Source organism: Symphalangus syndactylus, chromosome 4 (assembly GCF_028878055.3).
Source record: "Symphalangus syndactylus isolate Jambi chromosome 4, NHGRI_mSymSyn1-v2.1_pri, whole genome shotgun sequence".
Lineage (NCBI taxonomy): Eukaryota > Metazoa > Chordata > Mammalia > Primates > Hylobatidae > Symphalangus > Symphalangus syndactylus.
This window is the reverse complement of record NC_072426.2, coordinates 65,499,770-65,521,955: the sequence shown is the minus strand read 5'-3', so window position 1 is coordinate 65,521,955 and position 22,186 is coordinate 65,499,770. Positions and strand designations below refer to the sequence as shown.

The window sequence follows — 22,186 nt, the reverse complement described above, 5'->3', positions numbered from 1 at the left end:
GAGTGCAGTGGTGCGATCTCGGCTCACTGTGAGCTCCGCCCCCTGGGTTCATGGCATTCTCCTGCCTCAGCCTCCCCAGCAGCTGGGACTACAGGTGCCCGCCACCACGCCCAGCTAATTTTTTGTATTTTTAGTAGAGATGGGGGTTTCACCGTGTTAGCGAGGATGGTCTCGATCTCCTGACCTCGTGATCTGCCCGCCTTGGCCTCCCAAAGTGCTGGGATTACAGGCGTGAGCCACTGTGCCAGGCCTTTTTTTTTTGTCTTATATAATGCTCGTGGTGAAAATTTCTTCTACCATTCAAATAAAATATAATCAAAGCATTTTATGCATAAAATCAAAGAAATAGAATAATTCTTTGGAAGCGACATGCATGAGCTCACAGAGCATAAACATTATTGTCATCACAAAACATTGTCTTCATTTGAACATTTTTAGGTTCTTTTTTTTATTTAAATCAAAGTAACTGAAAAGTAATATTATAGACAAATTTATAAATCGATGATCTTTCCACTTAAATATTTTAAATGAGAGTTTTTTAAAAAAACATTAGGCTATCAGGCCAGGAGCAGTGGGTCACGCCTATAATCCCAGCACTTTGGGAGGCCGAAGTGGGCAGATCACTTGAGGTCAGGAGTTCGAGACCAACCTGGCCAACATGGTGAAACCTCATCTCTACTAAAAATACAAAAATTAGCCTGGCATGATGGTGCACACCTGTAGTCCCAGCTACTCCGGAGGCTGAGGCATGAGAATTGCTTGAACCCAAGAGGTGGTGGCTGCAGTGAACTGAGATCATGCCACTGCACTCCAACCTGGGTGACAGAGTGAGATTCTGTCTCAAAAAAAAAAAAAAAAAGTCAGGTTACCCGTACTACAACTTATGGATCAACAAGATCATCATTTGCACAAATACCAACATATTGACTGATGGTTTCATTTATTTTATCAACTGGATTTCCATTAAGGAGAATCATGACCTTTTCTTCTTTTTCCTCCCTCTCATTTCTTTTATTTTGTGACTACTTCTCGAATTTCCCAAACAATGTAAAAAAGAAGGAAAAGTAGCCATACTTTGAAGCTTGGGAACAGCTCTAGAAAATGGTGACTCATTGTAATATAAAAATCCTTGCACAGGCTGCAAGACAGTGAGGCCCAATTACTCATAATAATCTCATCAGCCTTGAGCTCCATAATCAAGTGTGGCTTCCCTAAGTTGCATGTTTACTTGCTATTACTGTGTCCTTCAATTCCTCTAATTGCAAATGCAGAAATGTAAGATGATTGTTGTAACTGGCAGCTCCACGTAAAAACACTACATGGGATTATATTACTACAAATATTGTCTTTAAATATAATGTGATTATTTCATGTTTCAAGTTTACTCTTTGTGAATGTACAAAATTTCTTTCGGTGACAGCTTGATTAATAATTTAATTCAAAAACAAACATGAATTTTTGGGTACCCATGAATATTTAAACACATTTTTAAAAAGCTGTAAGGCTGTGCAACAGATGTAGCATCTATACCTTGAGGCATATGTCAAACTTTGAAAGTTCTAAATTACTCATACACCTGGGCACATGCCTAAATATGTCATTTGTGATCATTGGTAGATACAGATCAGTTTACATTTATTATGCACTAGAGGCATATTTTTTAAAAGTGGTACCCATTAATTCCACGATGAAGAAACAGGGCAACTTGCTATGCCCCCAGGCTGTGGACTCAGAAACCCCAAATTCTGCCTCCAATGATTTGGTAAGGGAACATTCGAAGGGATCAAAAAGTTCTTGATCAAGAAGTGTGGACAGCCATGTTTGGGGCAGAGCTTGGTACTTAGTTGGCTGTGTGCTTTTGAATAAGTCCCTCAAATTTTATGTGTGTAAGTTTCTGATTCCATAAAATGAAATGGCTGGATTAGTCACTAAATAATCTGTGGAGTTCTAAAACGTTTAGAGACCATACTAGCAACTGATTGCTTGTTGATCTAAGTCCTGTTTTCCAGGTTGTTTGGTTGGAACAGATCAAATGAATTCTTTCTACTGTATACATGACACCAAAATGACAATAAAGATGCTTTTGAGCCGGGTGTGGTGGCTCACACCTATAATCCCAACCATTTGGGAGTCCAAGACTAGAGGATTGCTTGCCTCAGGAGGTCCAGACCAGCCTGGGCAACATAGGGAGATTCTGTCTCTACAAAAGATTTAAAAATTAGCCAGATGTGGTGGCATGTGCCGATAGTCCCAGCTACTCAGAAGGCAGAGGTGGGAGGATCATTTGAGCCCAGAAGGTCGAGGCTGCACTGAGACATGATCACGCCACCGAGGTCCAGCCTGCGTGACAGAGCAAGACCCTGTCTTCAAAAAAAGAGAGATGAGGCCAGGCATGGTGGCTCACACCTGTAATCCCAGCACTTTGGGAGGCCGAGGCAGGTAGATCACCTGAGGTCAGGAGTTTGAGACCAGCCTGACCCACGTGGTAAAACCCCATACCTACTAAAAATGTAAAAAATTTAGCTGGGCCTGGTGGCGGGCGCCTGTAATCCCAGCTACTTGGGAGGCTGAGGCAGGAGAATCGCTTGAACCCAGGAGGCAGAGGTTGCAGTAAATGGAGATCACGCCATTACACTCCAGCCTGGGTGAAAGAGCAAGACTGTCTCAAAAAAAAAAAAAAAAAAAAAAAAGAGAGGGAGAGAGAGAGATGCTTTTGTTTCTAACTGACTCTTAATCCCATCAATAGCAGGAGTCCATTTAGCTTACTTTTGGAGGATATTCAACTGGGGGCCCTGGGGAAAGGCCACCTGGAAAGTAAGGTCTTTGGGTAAAGAACAACCATTTAAGAAATGAATGGAAAGTGAAGATGCTTCTCAGTCTCTTTTCTTGTGGAAAATAATACAGAGCCCACTGCTTTTATTCTAACTTGTTATGTGTAAAAAACGACCCAGTGGTATCACTACCTAAAATGTCCACAGGGTCTGTCTATGGAGGAAAGAACACTTGAGAGGGAATTGGGAAAGTTCCAATATGAATGAAGTACTGCCTTCAACTCTTATGACCTTGATCAGGTCTCTCCACCACCTTTTCGGGCCTTAGTTTCCCTAACTCTTAGATAAAATGGTGGACTGAATCATTTCTAATGTTCTTTTCAGATGTAGCACTCAAAAATCTGTGGGGGAGAAGTTTGTCCTCATTTTTATAAGCTATACCTTGTAAATGAATTGTAGAAAACCAGATAGTGAAATCATCTGACTGGGTGAAATGAGCCAACCAGTCAAGATAATGAATCTACTTTCTTCACTAGGATATAGAGAAATTAGAATTTGGTATAAACTATGAAAGGGATATGATGGACAAAATAAACAAACAAACAAAAAAACCAAAAAAAACCACTCTAAATGCAATATAGTGGATAAAAAAAACAAACTCAAAAACAAAGAAACAAAAAAAACTCTAATGCAATATGGTGGGCAAAAAATGATGTCACAACTTACCTTACATCATTTAATTCATAATAGACATTTCTGCTTTCATCTTTGATGTAAATGGCGACACTGGGCGATTCCAGCATTTTCATGGTGAGCTGCTGTGGAAAGGCACTTACGAAGAGAGCACGGATTGTGTCTGCACTTGTGATTTCATTCGGCATCCTGAGCTGCTTGGTTTCATCTCCATACTGGAGATAGAGAACCCCTGCACACAAAGGAAACAGTTATTAGTCACAGGTCAAGACTTAGAGGACACACAGCACAAGCTGATCCACTTCTTTCCTGCTGCACTTAGGAAGGTTCAGGACAAGCTTGGCAAGCAAGTAACAAGAGATCTAGGTTTGGAATTTCCAAGGAATGCACTGTTTGGTTATTGCGTAAGTACCTACCTTCATTCTTTGAAGTCCAAGCAGGTGTTAAAGAGCCTAATTTTCAATTATTTTAAATTCAGGGGCTGGGTGCAATGGCTTATGTCTGTAATCCCAGTGCTTTGGGAGGCCATGGCAAGAGGATCGCTTGAGGCCAGGAGTTCGAGACCAGCCTGGGCAATATAGCGAGATCCCATCTCTTTGGAAAAAAAAAAATTAGCTGGGTGTGGTGGTACATGCCTGTACTCTCAGCTACTCAGGAGGTTGTGGTGGGAAGATCACTCGAGCCTAGGAGCTTGGGGCTGCAGTGAGCTATGATCGCAAAACTGCACTCAAGCCTAAGTAACAGAGTGAGACCCTCACTCAAAAACAAATAAACAAACAAACAAACACGCAAGAAGAAACCTCTGGTAGCCTAAAGCAGAAGACAATACTTGGCCAGGCATGGTGACTCACGCCTGTAATCCCAGCACTTTGGGAGGCTGAGGTAGGCAAATCACTTAAGGTCAAGAGTTTTAGATCAGCCTGGCCAACATGGTGAAACCCTATCTCTACTAAAAATATAAAAATTAGCCGGGTGTGTTGGCACACGCCTGTTATCCCAGCTACTCAGGAGGCTGAGGCAAGAGAATTGCTTGAACCTGGGAGGTTGCAGTGAGCTAAGATCACATCACTGCACTCCAGCCTGGGCGACAGAGTAAGACTCCATCTTAAAAAAAAAAAAAAAAAAAAAAAGACAGTACTTAATACCCTGGAAAGGTATATTTAGAAATCTGACCTAATAGAGTGGTTTTTCTTTTCATGTCTTTCATTAACTAGGAACACAATCATTATAGCCACAGGTAAGCAACATAGCTTAAATCTTTCTAGTCCATTCAGAAACATTTTCAGTGTAAATACAACAAGATTTCTGTGGTTCTAATACATATTTATTGAATGTTTATATCGTGCTAAACTCTCAGTAAGAAAAGAATCCAGCACCTCAATGTTTCAGAAATAAAATGGAAAAAGCACAGGATCCCAGAGTTCCCAGGGGGTATGTGGGCCCCAGTGCACCCTGCCTTCTAGCACTCACCCCCCTGTGGAGAGCAGTTCCATTCCATGTTGATTCTGGGCTTGGCTGTGTGACTTGCTTTGGCCAATGGGATGTTAGCAAGTGTGATGCAAAAGGAAAGCTTGATATGTGTTTGCACCCTGGAGTTTGTCCTCTTGGTGAGCTTGGTTTGGGGATGTTTCCTTTCAGAACTCAGCTTCTGAGGGGTTCAACCCAGCCACACAGGGAGGTCACATGCTGAGAACCACCCCATCTAAGTGCCCATTTTACAGCTGGAACCACTGAGGTTATGTGGATGAGCCATCTTGGGAGTGGACTCCCCAGCCCCAGGTGAGCTACCCCAGCTGATGCCAGCAGAAATGAGATGGCCCCTCTAAGCACTGTCCAAATTGCAGAATCATAAGCAAATAAATGACTGTCACGTGAAGTCACTATGTTTAGGGTGATTTGTTATTCAGAAACAGATAACTGAAACAGGATATCTACAATCCTGACACTGAATTTGAGTCTTGCTTTTTGTGAGAATCTACTGGGGGTGAACTACTACCACTGGAGTAGGCTTTGGCAAGGGAGACTCAAAAGAGAAAAGAATGACTTCCAGTTCAATATGGCAGCCCATGTAATACATTTATCTCTGCTTCCTCCAGAAATTCCATTAAAGTGACAATAAGGGATACAAAAGCATACATCAAAGAAGTAAGGGAATGAGAGAGGAACTAACAGTAGACAAGAGCAAGCTGATACCTAAACCTTCAAGGGAATAACTCAACATAAAACACGCAGAGCCAGTGAAACTCAGGAAATGAGGCTCCCAACCCTTCTGAAGGTAGAAATGCAGAGTGAGTTGAATGCATGATGCCTGACTGAACTTGATTTTAAAATGGTGTAGCACAAAGGTCCCCAGCCTTCAGGCCACAAACCAGTACCAGTCCTTGGCTTGTTAGGAACCGGGCCACATAACAGGAAGTGAGCCATGGCTGAGCGAGGGAATCTTCATCTGTATTTACAGTTGCTCCCCATTGCTCGAATTACTGTCTGAGCTCCGCCTCCTGTCAGATCAGCGGCAGCATAAGATTCTCATAGGAGCGTGAACCCTATTGTGAACTGCGCATGGTGAGGGATCTAGGTTGCATGCGCCTTAAGAGAATCCCATGCCTGATGATCTGTCACTGTCACTCATCACCTCCAGATGGTACTGACTAGTTACAGGAAAACAAGCTCAGGGCTTCCACTGATTCTACATTATGGTGAGTTGTATAATTATTCCATTATATATTACAATGCAATAATAATAGAAATAAAGTGCATGCTAATGTAATGCATTTGAATCATCCCGAAACCGTCTCCCCCTAACCCTGTCCATGGAAAAATTGTCTTCCACAAAACCAGTCCCTGGTGCCAAAAAGGCTGGGGACCACTGATGTAGCAAATGTCCATCTCTCTTCCCACGCCACTCAGTCAAGTAGCCACCCATCGCATCCACAGAAGATGGAAGAGTCCACATCAAACACACTGGATTCTGGCCGACCAAGCATAGGGGAACGGGCTGATACGCCCTCGACCGAATGCTGGCAAAGGGCCAGCCCCTTAGTCAGGACACTGGAGGGTCCCCTCTAGGAATGCTGAATGACCCATGAGAAGAGACAAACTTTTATGTGTATGTGAGAGACTGAGTCTTGCCTTGCTCTGTCACCTAGGCTGGAGTGCAGTGACACGATCAGGGCTCACTGCAGCCCCAACCTCATGAATTCAAGCTATTCTCTCACCTCAGCCGCCTGAGTACCTGGGACCGTAGGAGAACACCACTACACCCAGCTAATTTTTTGTATTTTTTTTTTTAGTGATGGGGTTTTGCCATGTTGCCTAGGCTGGTCTTAAACTCCTGAGCTTAAGTGATCTGACCACCTCGGACTCCCAAAGTGCTGGGATGACAGGCGTGAGCCACCATGCCTGGCCTGACAAACAGATTTTTGAGGGTCATATTCAGATTCTGTCTGGTCGCCCCATAGCGAAGCAGCCAGACCCACATATGAAACTTCCCAAAATTACAACCGTGCCTCCCTCTTACATTAACTGACTCCCAAGATCTCACAAACATTTTTATAAAAGCTTCTAACACAAATGAAAACACCCAAAGAAACAGGAAAAAGAAACTCAGAAGAGAACAAACAGTCCAGAAAAAGGGGAGCATTTGGAGGATAAGATCAGTCTCTGGGAACCATGAAAGCAGAATTTAAAAATTCAGTGAAGAAGAAAAAGTTGATGCAATCTCAGAAAGTGGAGGCCACCTCCCCCCAATAAAAGAGACTGAGAGATGGGAAAAGAGAGAAAAGCAATATGAAACAGAATCATGTCAGAGCACCCAGATCCCCAGTAACGGAGATTTGGGTAAAACAGATCAGAAAAAAACAGAGTTTTCCAAAACAGTATTATAAGAATGTTCTTTTTTCCTTGTAAACTGAAGGACATGAAATCGCAGATTGTAAAAGTTCATGAAATACTCAACACACAGGTTTGTCACTGAGACATTCCAGAAGATGGGGAAAACAGAAAATCCTAAACACCCCCAGAACAGGTAAAAAGTCGCATAGGAAGGATCAGGTATCAGAAAGGCAATAGCTTTCTCAGGAACTTCAGAAACCAAAAGATAATGGAGCAATGCCTTTGAAAACCTGGAGGGAAATATTTCCGATCTAGGTCTATACCTATCCAAACCATCAGTCAGGTCTCTATAAAGTTAGTTTCTCAGTGAAGCCTTCCCTAGCCTCCTCAGCTAGAATTTTAGTAGCCATTCTCTGTACTATTTCTTACTCTTATACTTGCTTTATGTCTGTTTTCTTAGCATTTTCTACTCTGTTATAATTCATATTTTAATTAATGATATTGCTTATGATCAGTTTCTCTTGCTAACATGTAAGTTTCATGAGCTCAGGGATTTTTTTTTTTTTAATCTTTAAAGAGATGGGGTCTTGCTCTGTCACCCAGACTGGAGTGCTGTGGTATGATCATAGCTCACTGCAGCCTCAAACTCCTGGCTTCAAGCAATCCTCTCGAGTAGCTGGGGCTAAGGGATTTTTTTATTTTTTAAGTTTTTTGTTGTTTGCTACTGTATCCTTAGTACCTATGAGACTACCTGTTACACAGTAGTTTCTCAATAAATACTTGTTGAATGAATAAACAAATGATTTATTAGTCATTGAAAAGGAAAGTCTCATTTGCGGGTCTATCCGAGCTATAAGAGCTTTTGCTAGATGATGTAACCAGCCTAGTAACCTCGCCCTTGGTTTGTATCCACGGTAGAGACGCATTCTGAAGTGGCTGTTTCCTTGACTAGAGCAGTCCCTTCATGTCAGCCATAAGAGCTCCATGTCACCTCTCCACTCATCCCTGTGTTGACCCTCAGCTTTTTCAGGGAACTAGTTTTCCAGAATCATGCTGTTACACATTCCTCAGAATGCAGAGAACACCTTTAAAGCCTGTCTGATCACAGATCACACAATGTCTTGGCCCCACGTGGGATGTGTGGTGATTGTCCCATGTGATTGCTGTGGTACATCAAAAGGCCAAAACCACTCTTGAGGTCCATGCCCCAGCCATGCCTGGGCGAGGCCACTGCAGAAAGGCCGCTAATGGCCTCCCTACAGTTAAGTATCACAGCCTCGCTCCCAGAGATGGTCTGATTTTCATCCCCACATCTGCATTCTGTATACGTGTGTGCTTGAAATAGAATTTGTAGTCTCTGGAGTAGGAAAAAAATGGGCCTAAACTATAGTTACCTCAGGGTCTGGCTGGTGCAGCTGCCAGCTGGGTGCATGAGTCCAGTCACAGAACGTGACAAGCCAGGCAGGATAGGAAAAATGCCTTTGCAAACAGAATAGTCTTTTCACGCTTGGCTTTTACACGGTTTGCTTTCTCAATCCAGGAAAGGTATTTAGAATTGCTTAGACTCAGAAGGAATTCTCTTAATATCCGATGGCGTTTTATTGGCACGGTGATGAACAAAAACCCACATGGTTTCTAGAGATTCCACACGCTTTGGCACAGGCTCCCTCGCTCCAAGTTAGTGCTGGCTGCTCCAGATTCCCAGAGGTTGTCCAAGGGACTCTGCCTCCCAAACTCCCTTTTTATGAAGAAGGGATGAGGATGAGAGAAATGCATTTATAGGATGCCTGCCATATGTCAGAAACCGTGTGTATGTATTTCATCTCATCAGCACAGTATCTCTTGTCAGATGGATACTATGACCCCATTTCACAGATAAGGAAATAAAAGCTCAGAAGGTCCAAGCAATTTGCCTAAAAGTTAGAACTCATCACTAAGCTATATGTCCACTTCTGCCAAATTCATAGATGCCATGCTCTCTTTCTTGAAGCATATTTCTCCTGAAATCCTGCATTTAGCTCTGTCCATCTCCTGCAAGCATCCTCTCAGGGTGACCTGAGCTGTCCTCACACTTTTAGGCTGACCATCTGCTTGAAGATGTTGAAGTGTGCTGGGTGCAGCTCAGAAAAAAGATTCCCGTCTTTACCTCAATCGAAGGGAATGCCATCACAGGGTTAGAATCAATCCACATGCTGGATGGGCGTGTGGGGTGGGAGGGGGAGGCGCTGAGCTCTGAAAGCTGTGCCAGAGTGAGTGTCGATATGAACCTTGCAATGCTCAGTGTCCCCCGAAAAGCCTGAACACTGAAGGGTTCTTTCACCTCCATGGCTTTGCAAAGGCAACGTGGATTTTAACCAAGATCTCTTACTCACATTTTACAAAAAGCAGGGTACAGTTGGCAGGTCACACTTGTGCCCACACATCTTCATTATCTTTTGCGTCTCAGAATCAGTTCCAAAATGTGGGACATCTTCTAAAATATCTTTATCTTAACATGGTATCCAAGGATATTCACCATGTGACCTCAACTCCTCTTCCTGCCTTATTTTCCCAAAGCGTCCCACCTTGCTAGGGCACTGCAGTGAGACTGGGCCTCTTACGGTGCACGTTCATCCCACACACTGTGCCATGTGCTTCTCACCACCTCTTTGCTTCACATATACATCAAGTCCTCTGAACAATCTTCCCCCATTGCTACTCCATCATTTCCTCATTAGGAATGAAGGAATTAATTTACTTCACCGACGTGCTCATATTGTATTTTGTTGAGATTGAAAGCATGGCTTTTTTTCTTTAGATGGAATCTCGCTCTGTTGCCCAAGCTGGAGTGCAATGGTGTGATCTCGGCTCACTGCAACCTCACACCTCGTGGGTTCAAGTGATTCTCCTGCTTCAGCCTCCTGAGTAGCTAGGACTACAGGTATGTGCCCCCATGCCTGGCTAATTTTTGTATTTTTTTAGTAGAGATGGGGTTTCAGTATGTTGGCCAGGCTGGTCTTGAACTCCTGACCTCAGGTGATTCGCCCACCTTGGCCTCCCACAGTGCTAGGATTATAGGCATGAGCCACCACACCTGGCTGCAAGCATGGCTTTTAATCCTGCATTATGGTTTGTTGTATACAGTTTCCCTCACCAGATGGTAAGATAGAGTACAGAGTTAGGTACCTAGTAGATGCTCAGATACCTTTAGTTGAAACATATTAAATTATCCCTGTAATGTGGCCAAGTGAATATGATGTATGCTTGCCTTTTGGAATAGCAATACCATTTTCCCTGAAGGGCATCTTCTGCAGGCAGCTGATGGTGACAGTTCCAAAAAAACTAAATGCCTCAGTTTCTCCAAATCCATTTTAGGATTATGCAGATCACCATCTGCAATACCAGTGGCAAATGGCTAATGCCTTAAATATATAAAGGATTCTTACAGCATTTTTTGAGGGGAAATAAGTTTTCAACTTATGAAAATATTAAAATTAAAATAAGGTAACTTTTTACACCTACAACATTGGCAAAGGTTGATACAATAAATAGTGCTGACAAGGGATGGGAAAATGGGTACTCCCACATATCACTGTTGGCAAAGTAAGTTGATACCATTTCTCTGAAGTATTATTTGTCAATGTATCAAAAGCCCCCAAAATACACATGTGGTTTGAAGCAGTAATTCAACTTTTACACATTTAGGCACAATGACATCCTTACCAAGACGCTCAATGAAGTATCATTTGTAGGAGTAATATAAGGTGAGGGAGAATCTCCAACAACAGGGGATTGATTTAATAAGTAGTTCATTTAATAAATCTGTTCACTAGAACACTAAACAGTTATTAAAAGCAATTGTAAGAGAATATGGCAATGTGAAAAAACTGTATTTTATTAAATGACAAAGCATATCATAAAACAGAAAGGAACTAGATTTATACAAATCAATCAATCACCTTGATGACAGTGATGGACCCCACATTTTGTGAGCCCTGAAGCTTACACAATTTTGAGGGGCCTCTTTAAGGACAAGAATACAACATTTGAAACATAAACTTAGGTATGAAAGTGAACATTTATATTTAGAGGGGGCTGAACCTTGGTTTCATTAGGTTCAAGGTAAGTCTACTGACATACCTGATGACTATACACCAAAATGTTAAGGGGGTAAGTTCACTCAGATTTCCTTATGATTTTCTGTATCTTTTCTAAAATAAGGATGTTTTGATTTGATAATCCTCAAAGACAACGTCCACACTAAAATCTAAAACTTTCATCTAAAAAATGGCTAAACAGACTGGCCAGTTGGGAATCCTACTCAGTTAACTGGGTAATTTTTGAAGCCAGAGGAGATAAGCCAAGGGCTGCTCAAATAAAAACTTTCAGTGGAGTTGGTAGAATATACATTGGCATCTGAAATGGGAAAGACGTTGACATTTAAGGTAAGGAAAAGATTCCAGTACAGTTAACAACAGTAGCGTATCCTTAAGACACTGTATTCAAGAGTCTTATGATTTAAAACTAAAAAGAGGCTGGGCACGGTGGCTCACACCTATAATCCCAGCACCGTGGGAGGCTGAGGCGGGCAGATCATGAGGTCAGGAGATTGAGATCATCCTGGGCAACATGGTGAAACCCCGTCTCTACTAAAAATACAAAAATTAGCTGGTCGTGGTGGGATGTGCCTGTAATCCCAGCTACTCAGGAGGCTGAGGCATGAGAATCGCTTGAAACTGGGAGGCGGAGGTTGCGGTGAGCCAAGATCATGCCACTGCACTCCAGCCTGGCCACAGAGCGAGACTCCGTCTCAAAAAAAGCAAAAACAAAAACAAAAACAAAGCAAAACAAAAACTCCCAAAAAGAATATAATGTATTTAGAGGTACCCTAGAGGCACCGGTAGAAATGGCTTCATTCCTTCACTAGACAAGTTCCCATCTTGTGTCAGGCCTGTGCCAGGAACTCGGGAGTACAAAAGCAATCAAAAAAGTCTCAATCTCTTTCTTCTTGGAGGTGTTTTCTTGTCTCCCTCTGTGTTCTAACCCCTGCAGTGGTTCTATAAATGACACTATTCTTTAGAAGTTAGCAATTCATACCTAACACCAGCTGACATTTTGTTTCAAACACAGCAGCAATTTGAACAAGGTTGTGTGTGTGTTCCTCAAATGGCTCTAGGATACCTTCTGATGTCAGTAACTTCTCAAATCCCAGAGAGAACTCTCCTGCTGCCAAGTCCCTTCCTATAGGATAGCTTTCAAAGTAGGTGACAAAGCAGAATGATGACTGTTGCCTCGCAAGGAAGAAAAAGATAACAGAAAATTCATTCTCTGCAGAAAGTCTGGATTTTTTTAAAAAAAAATTTGGAATAACTTTACTCTTGGATTTCACTGTTTTTATCTTGAATTGGGCAAAAACCAAATTTTTGCTGCATTCAAGAAGGATCTATCTGTCAGTTATTTTTTCATTTCACTTAGTGACCTGATACTTGAGGACAATGTAAGACTTTCAGAGTCTCTAGACGAATCTTTATGAAGGACTGAGAAATTCCAGGCAATAGTAATTTTAAGCTAAATTCCAATTTTGAATGTGCCCTTGGCCGGGCGCTGTGGCTCATGCCTGTAGTCCTAGAACTTTTGGAGGCCAAGGTGGGTGGATCACTTAAGGTTAGGAATTTGAGACCAACCTGGGCAACATGGTGAAACCCCATTTCTACTAAAACCGAGGTGGGCAGATCACTAGGTCAAAAGATCAAGACCATCCTGGCCAACATGGTGAAACCTCGTCTCTACTAAAAATACAAAAATTAGCTGGGTGTGGTGGTGCATGCCTGTAGTCCCAGCTACTTGGGAGGCTGAGGCAGGAGAATCACTTGAACCCGGGAGGCAGAGGTTGCAGTGAGCTGAGATGAATGCCACTGCACTCCAGCCCGGGCAACAGAGCAAGACTCCCTCTCAAAACAAAACAAAACAACAAAAATTATCTGGGCATGGTGGTGTGCACCTGTAATTCCAGCTACTTGGGAATTTGAGGCAGGAGAATCACTTGAACTCAGGAGGCAGTGGCTGCAATGACCCGAGATTGTTCCACTGCACTCTAGCCTGGGTGACAAACAGACTCTGACTCATAAAAAAAAAAAGTGCTTTAAAGACTCGTAAGTGTGGGGAAACCTATGTTAGCACCCCGAAAGAACATGTTAAAAGTTAAATCTAGGCCAGGTGCAGTGGCTCACGCCTGTAATCCCAGCACTTTGGGAGGCCATGGTGGGCGGATCACGAGGTCAGGAGATCGAGACCATCCTGACTAACACAGTGAAACCTCATCTCTACTAAAAATACAAAAACAAAATTAGCCGGGCATGGTGGCAGGTGCGTGTAGTCCCAGCTACTCTGGAGGCTTAGGCGGGAGAATGGCGTGAACCCAGGAGGCAGAGCTTGCAGTGAGCCAAGATGGCGCCACTGCACTCCAGCCTGGGCGACAGAGCGAGACTCTGTCTCAAAAAAAAAAAAAAAAAAAAGTTAAATCTACAGAAAGTAATATGTGAGAGAGTCTTGCCCCCCATAACCATCTGACAGAGGACAGTCACTGGGCAGAGTTCTGCTTGGAGGCACTCATTCTCCGCAGAAAGCCCTGGGGCTTAACACTTTAACTTTGTTTTCTTTCAGAAAAATTGGTGCAATTGGGATTCAAATGAAATGTTAATATCATTGAAATGAGCCTCCCAAGGCATTTCTCTAAAAAATGGCTGAAAGAATCGATTGATGATTTCTGGAATTCAGACTGAGTGAAAGATGCTGATTTCCATTGCTGTGATCCTGGTCCTTCCAAATAGGTCTTCTTGTCCCTTTGATTGGATATTTAGAAACTTGTCCATGAAGAAGCTATAATGCAAAGTCACAACAGAACTTGTAGCAACTTCAGTTGAGTCCTCGTTTTCATCTCAAAGATTACTCAACAATTAAGGGAGAAAATATTATAAGAAAATGCTGTGAGGAACACTATTCTAATTACGAATATGCTATAACTGTAACTGAATTCTAACACTTAAGATGAGTTGTGGTTTAAATCAAATATTATAATATCAATTCATGTTATAAGGGTAGTATAAAGCTTGATATTAGAAAGAGAGAATGATATGGTTCTGCTGTGTCCCCACCCAAATCTTATCTTGAATTGTAGCTCCCACAATTCCCACATATCATGGGAGGGACCTGGTGGGAGGTAATTGAATCATGGGGGTGAGTCTTTCCCGTGCTGTTCTTGTGATAGTGAATAAGTCTCATGAGGTGATGGTTTTATAAAAGGGAGTTCCCCTACACAAGCTCTCTCTTTGCCTGCCACCACGTAAGACGTGACTTTACTCCTCATTTGCCTTCTGCCATGATTATGAGGCCTCCCCAGCCATGTGGAACTGTGAGTCCATTAAACTTCTTTTCTTGATCAATTACCCAGTCTTAGGTATGTTTTTATTAGCAGCATGAGAACAGATGAACACGTAGAATAAGAAGGATTTTACATTCAAATGCAAAGCCCTAAATAAAATATTAGTAAAGCAAATATAGCAATATATGAACAAACACATCATGATCCAAAATAATTTATCTCAGGAATGTAAGACTGGTTTAACATTAGACAGTCTAGCCCTAAAATTTTCTGCAATATAAATAAAAGAACTATACACTCATCTTAACAGAGTCAGCTAAATGTTAAGAAAAATCCAACACACATTCATAACTTTTTTAAAAACCAGTAATTTAAAAATTAAAAAGAATGTTCTTATGTTTAGCAAAAACCTCAAACAAGTATCAGGCTCAATGATGAAATGTCAGAAGCATTGTTTTAAAATTTGGAATTTTTGCTGTCACTGCATCCTAAGAACTCACTAGCATGGTTAATATAAGAAAAAGAAATAAAGGCAACATGGATTAAAAAGAGATAGCCAAAATGGTACTTGTTCATAGACAATATAATAATGTAAGGAAACCTGCAGACACACTATTAGAACTATTCAATATGACTTAATGATACAGGATCAATATATAGGATCGACAGCAACCTGAAATAGTAGAAAAAATAGAGAATACAGTTTAATAAAAATATACCACTTACAGCCAGCCATGATGGTTCACGTCTGTAATCCCAGCACTTTGGAAGGCCAAGGTGGGTGGATCACCTGAGGTCAGTAGTTTGAGACCAGCCTGACCAACATGATAAAACCCTGTCTCTACTAAAAACACAACAATTAGCTGGGTGTGGTGGCATAGGCCTGTAGTCCCAGATACTCAGGAGAATGAGGCAGGAGAATTGCTTAAACCCAAGAGGCATGAGGTTGCAATGAGCCAAGATCACGCCATTGCACTCCAGCCTGGGTGACAGAGCAAGACTCTACCTCAAAACAAAACAAAACAAAGCCAAAAAAAACCACAAAAAACACTATAACATCAATTTGACAATTTTGAGGAATAATAATAAGAGGGGGTACTTGCTCCACCAGATATCAGCACTATTAAGACAGCGTGGCTTGGCACACGGATAGGACAAACAGGACTACGCAATGAAACAGAGAGCCTAGAAAAAGACGCAGGCTTTGTGAGAGCTTGATATATGGCAGAAGTGGTCATACAAATCCATAGAGAAATGACTGTTCAATAAATAGTGTCAGGAAAATTGGTTTTCCACATGGAAAAAGTAAAAAATACATCCCTTTCTTACACCGTAAGTAAAATCAATTCCCGATGGGCCAAAGACATACATGTGAGAAGCTCAACTCTAAAACTTCACATAAACAAAAAACTAAAAACACCACATGGTGTTGTCTCCCAGTGTATTGGTACAGGGAAGGACTTTAAAAAGAAACAAAGATCATAAACTATACTGGAAAATATTGCCTAATTAGACTACATTGAAATGAGGATTTTGAACTACAAAAGACATTGTAAACAAAATAATGAAGACAAACCACAGTCAGAGAGAAGATATTTACAACTCTCATGCTCTACCAAGGATTAGCATTCAGAATAATTAAAGAACCTTTATAAAGCAATAAGAAAATGGACAATAATGGATATCCAAAAATGGATATAAATGGGCAATTCAAAGAGAGGGAAACTCCAGTGGCCAATAAATTAGTAATTATGGACATAAAAATGAAAAATGTCACATACTATTTTCTCCCCATCACATAGGCAAAAGTCAGAAAATCTAATAGCCTCAAGTACTGGTGAGGACGTGGGAAAATAGAGCCTGTTAATCATTGCTGGTGAGAGTGTAAATTTGCATAATCACTATCGAACCCTATCGATGAAGTTGAAGAGGTGCCTCCCATACCTAGCTACGTCTTTTAAGCTGACCATCACAGAGAAAATCTCACATGTGAGCACTTGTTCCACGGAGCTCATTGTAGCACCATTTGTCATCTGCTTGTTCTCAGTAGGTTATTCATACAATGGAACAGTTAACAGCAGTAAAAAATTATGAAGTAGAACCATCTCTGTCAACACGGATGAATCTCAAAAACATAATGCCGAGTGGACACTGAAACTTGTAAAAAGATACATGCAGTATGATCCTATTTAAGTAAAGCTTTATAACACATAAAACAATAATATATATTGTGAGCATAGTGGAAGCCCAAAATCTGCATGGCAGTTACACCCTCCAACTCCAGCACGTGGTTAGCTCTGGGAAAGGATGGGGAAAGAAAGTACAGGGGTTTTACAATATTTGACTTTAAAAGTGTAAGAAGGTTCAAGCAATTATGGAAACATGTTTTTCTCTTTAAAATCTGACAAAAACCTATATAGCACTTGCTATGTGCCAGGCACTGATCTAAACTCTTCCACATATTAATTCATTTAATCTTCTCTATCAGGTCACTACTATTATCCCCATCTCACAGATGAGGAACACTAAGGCAGAGAGAAGTAAGTTGTGTGACTTACCTAGCTAATCGTCTTCACCACTGTACCATTCTGCCTCTCAGACATTAAACAGACACTAACATCTCTTTGTGGTATTATTATATTATGTTTTCTGTATTTTTTCCATTCAAAAAATTAAAGAAAAATCATTTTAAAAGTGACAAAAGAGAGCTGTCTTAATAGTTCCCCTCCCACAGAGCACTCAGATCTGACTCAGGAGGCCAAATCTGGATGTAGTTACGGGACTTTGTAAGTTTCCCTCAGCTTGTGGTGGGTGGTTATAGAAAGCAAAGAGCAAAGGTCATAAAGAATGAGATTTTCATTTTTTTTTTTTTTTTTTTTTTTTTTTTTTTTTTTTTAGACGAGTCTTGCTCTGTTGCCGCCCAAGCTGGAGCACAGTGGTGTGATCTTGGCTCACTGCAATGTCTGCCTCCTGGGTTCAAGCGATTCTCTTACCTCAGCCACCCGAGTAACTGGGATTACAGGCACTTACCACCACACTCAGCTGATTTTTGTATTTTTAGTAGAGACAGGGTTTCACCATGTTGGCCAGGATGGTCTCAAACTCCTGACCTTAGGTAATCCGCCTGCCTCGGCCTCCCAAAGTGCTGGGATTACAGGCATGAGCCACCGCAGCCAGCAGAGATTTTCTTAAAGATAAGAACAAACATGTAAAAGTTAAATAATTATGGCCCCAGGAAAACAAAAAGTTGGCCTTTTAGGGATATGAAACAGTTTCCAGTGCATGTTTTCAAACTATCAAAAAGACTCTGGGTGTAATTTCTTTTTAAAAAAGGTTACAAACACCGCCCCATAGGAGATTTATACTTCCTGCATTTTCTTCAATCACAGTGATTAGCAGATTTAGGTGCAGAGATTATGGACTTTAGTGAGAAATGGCCTGAGTTAATCTAAAATTTTTCTTGTGTGCTAAAGTATTGGTATTTTACATAGTGATAACCAGTAGTTATTACAGAGGACTGAATATATCTTTAGAAAGTTTTCAGCATGAAATGCTAATTTTTATATAATTTGCATGTAGATTTAAAAAGCATCAATGTGAAGTGTATAAATTTTATTATTCAAGATTTATTTTCTACTATTAGGAAAAAATTATTCTTTTTGAAAAGGCACAACGTGTTTGGTCCTCAAGTTGGGAAAGAAAGATACTGGGGTAGTATCAACTTGATTAGCTTTTCCACTCTGCTAAACAAAAGTCGAGATCCCAGGAATTTCCAGGGTAAACTACTTTCCAAGTGAAAAGGACCAGTGTTGGCTGGGCGCAGTGGCTCACACCAGTATTCCCGGCACTTTGGGAGGCCGAGGAGGGAGAAGGATAATTTGAAGCTGGGAGTTTAAGACTGGCCTGAATAATATGGTGAGATCATCTCTACAAAAAATAAAAAAAAAAAATAGCCGCGTGTGGTGGCAGATGCCTGTAGTCCCAGCTACTACGGAGGCTGAGGCGGGAGGACCCTGGAGCCCAGGAGATCGAGGCTGCAGTGAGCTATGATTATACCACTGCACTCCAGCCTGGGTGACAGAACAACACTGTCTCAGAAAAGAAAAAAGAAAAGAGGAGAGGAGAGGAGAGGACAGAAAACCATGGTACTCCTTCATACTTTTATTCCATTTATGTTAATAACCAAAAAAAAAATCAAGCTATTCTTTGACAACAAATATAAATAAATGTTAGCAGACCTGTGGCTGTGGGATTCCATTTCACAGGATGGACACCCTAGTTTTTCAAGCTCATTTTTAAAAATAGTAAATGTGGGATGCTTAGATTCCATAAAGCCTTATCCTTGGGTACCACTTCTTGCCACCTCTTCATTTTCCTCACTCTCATTCGTAAACTTCACACCATGGTCTCCTTCCTCTCCACTGTGTTTCAATGCCCAGCCCTCCACGGGGGTTCCCTGTCCTGGCAATTCTAGTCCGCATCGGTCTATGCTCTCGTGGAAATCACCCCCTCTCTAGCAGCGCAGGGGAATATTTTAGGGAAACAATTCCCATCAGTCTGTGAATGACTGGTCTTTGCCACCCTCATACTTAGGGGTGCATTTATTCCTGTGGCCCTCAAGCGTGAGTGCCTCAATCAAAAGGTAGCACTGCTCACGGGCAGCTATGGAGAGAGATTCGGGAACACTCAAATTTCACGCCTTGCTTTTTCATTCCCCAGATCTACTGAAGAAGGCAACAGAGTTGGAAATACGGCCAGCCAGGGAGGGTGAGGCAGGCTCTCAGCAGCTGTTCCTCTTCTGGGCAGATTTTTCTCAGCTTCTTCTTAGGTATCTGAGGGGGAGGCTCAGATTTTTTTCCCCAGAGGGTGGGGAGAAAGACTGTGTGGGCAGTTTGAGGAAATTCATATCACGCTGGCCTTCAACTTGGAGCTCTTAAAAAAAACAAAAGACTTGCTGTATCTCTTATGTGACCTGAAAACATAAAGGAACCTAATCCATCCATTGCCAGCTCTCACAGAAATGATCAGCTTCCCTAAATCCTTGTGATGGACTTGATGGAAGTACACGGATTAGGGGTATAAGTCCTGAAGGAATAAGGGTCAAACTGTGGAATGGAGGAGGAGTCTGGGAAGGGAGTCCTTGTCCCCCAATCCTTTCCTGACATTGGTGTATGCACCCCTCATACTGAGGGGTGACCAAAGAATGCTGTTTGCAGGGCACATGGAGGGAACCTGCCCCTGTAGTTTAGGAAAATCACTCACGTGGGCCTGAGGCTCCTTGCAAAGCGGAAGGGAGCTGGAGGGAGGATGAAGAGGAGGGAAGGTGGCTTGCTGCAGGCTGGGATGTTAGGGGGACCCTTCCTGATCACATGATCCAGCCCACAACTGTGAGGGCTCAGAGAAGTCTAAAATCAAATCTGGCATCCTCGGTCATCATGAAGGTAAATTTGTTAAAAAGTATGAGGATAGAACACATTTTATCTAACAGTTTGTTAGCTTGATTTATACCTTTAAAAATATTTAGACATGGGGATATACAAGCCTCTGGATTCTTGCCCCAGGCAGGCTTGTGTGTGATGCAGAAGGACAAGGGGTGTTTCCCAAGCGTCAGCATCAAAGCCAGGAACAGAATCTTCTCCGCCTTTTGGCATTCAAGTTGTGCTGTCCACTCTATGAACAGGTTGTTTTATTTTTATTTCTTAAATAGTGCTATGGATGTGGATACCTGAGTACCCTCTACTTCTGCAGGGATTTGATTACTTTATTTTTGGTTTTATGCTAGTAGCAAAAACTGAGTCATGCTGAGCTGCTTTTAGGGTATCCAAGGTTTATATATTGGTGAACAACTTTTGTTACCATTTACGCTCTCAAGTTTTCCTGTTACTGTTAAGTAATCATTATGTTGTTATTTGTTCAGTCTCTGGTTCACTACTGAAAGCTTTCAATAGGCTTTCCTAGGGCCGTTAGAAAAGTTTCCTCCCCTGTGACAGGGTACAGCTGCCCTGGGGACACTCTCAGGCAAATCCAGTCTGACTGCAGCTCGAGGCCAGCAGCTAGCCGGATCATCCCTTCCTAGGCTAGTCCCTGGCTCTCTGCCCACTCCCCTCCCTGGGTCTCCCTGCTGTTCCCAGCACAGCTCCTCCCATGTCCTCAGGCCCACGCCACAGGGTGTGGATCTGCTGGCAGCCTTGTCTGTGTCTTCTGCCTTTACACACCCTGCCTCTGTGGGAGAACTGGAATGTCCCTCTCTCAGCCCTGGCCAGAGCAATAAAGGGGCTCCTGAGGGAGCTACTGCTTTTGAGGGTCCAGAGAGATGGCACTGAAAAGGGCCCAATTCTTTAAGGCTGGAGATGGGTGCTCAGATCACAGTCTTGCGTGCGAGTGTGCAAGAGTGTGTGAGTCTCAAGCAAAGGCAGAAGAGGTTGAGACCGATCTGTTGGCCTCATGTTCAGATCTAGGTCATCTGGTGGCTTGTGTTCTGGTAGGGAAGGGATTTTTTACAATGTGTTTGTAAGGCTTATCTAATGTTTGTAAAGTTTGTAAAGTGTATCTTTATATGCTTTTTTTTTTTTTTTTTTTTTTGCCCCAAGAGCAAGTGGGAAAGAAGAGTCACTGCTAGTGGAAGTGCAGGTGCAAGGAGGGTAACAAGAGGTAAGTGGCTGGGTGTGGTGGCTCACGCCTGTAATCGCAGCACTTTGGGAGACCAAGGTGGGTGGATTACCTGAGGTCAGGAGTTTGAGACTAGCCTGGCCAACAAGGTGAAATCCCCTCCCTACTAAAACTACAAAAATTAACTGGGCGTGGTGGCAGGTGCCTGTAATCCCAGCTATTCCGGAGGCTGAGGCAGGAGAATCGCTTGAACCTGGGAGGCGGAGATTGTAGTGAGCCAAGATCACGCCACTGTGCTCCAACCCAGGCGACAACAGCGAGACTCTATATCAAAAAAAAAAAAAAAAAAAAAAGAGAGATCAGGCTACCATGCTGCCCCAAACCGCCTGGCCTCCAACCATGCAGGGACTTTAAGAGCAGCCATCTTGGGGGCACTCATTCCCATGACATAAGTCTCCACGGCTGGGCTTCACAAACCTAACATTCCAATCTGCCCTTAAAAAACTCCAGAAGACTTTTTGGTTGTACCTTTATCTTTTGTTCTCCTCTGATACCTTCTAAAGAGGCATTTAAGAGGCATCACACATGGCTACTTCCTCCTCACCATTTCCTTTGGAAGTTCTGGCGCTGCCTTTTAAGACTCACTTCTGTTCTCAACCACAAGATCACACAAAAAAGAACAAATGTCTGAGGGTGGCGAAACCATGCAGGGCCCCATTTGAACAGCTCTGAGAGTGGTGGGTGGGACGAGTCCGCAAGGACAAGGTGCCCGTCCTCCCATGGGTCCATGTCCCCAGATCTTCCCATCACCACCTGTAAAATACAACTCCTCCTTCCAGATTCACCATAAATCACCTTTCTCCCCTCATTACCTACACAGGTAGAAGTTCCCCTAAATGCCTCATGATCAAAACGACAATTG

General features: G+C 42.4%; 1 protein-coding gene across 19 annotated transcripts in view; it reads right to left on the bottom strand.

The window, feature by feature from the left end:
• KIAA1217 (KIAA1217 ortholog) overlaps positions 1-22,186 on the bottom strand; it is an 888,358-nt gene that overhangs the window by 112,524 nt on the left and 753,648 nt on the right. For all 19 annotated transcript variants that reach the window (XM_055274883.2, XM_063637259.1, XM_055274879.2 and 16 more), the window contains one exon: positions 3,498-3,696. In XM_055274883.2, coding sequence (XP_055130858.1) covers positions 3,498-3,696 — 199 coding nt within the window. The remainder of the gene's footprint in view (positions 1-3,497; positions 3,697-22,186) is intronic.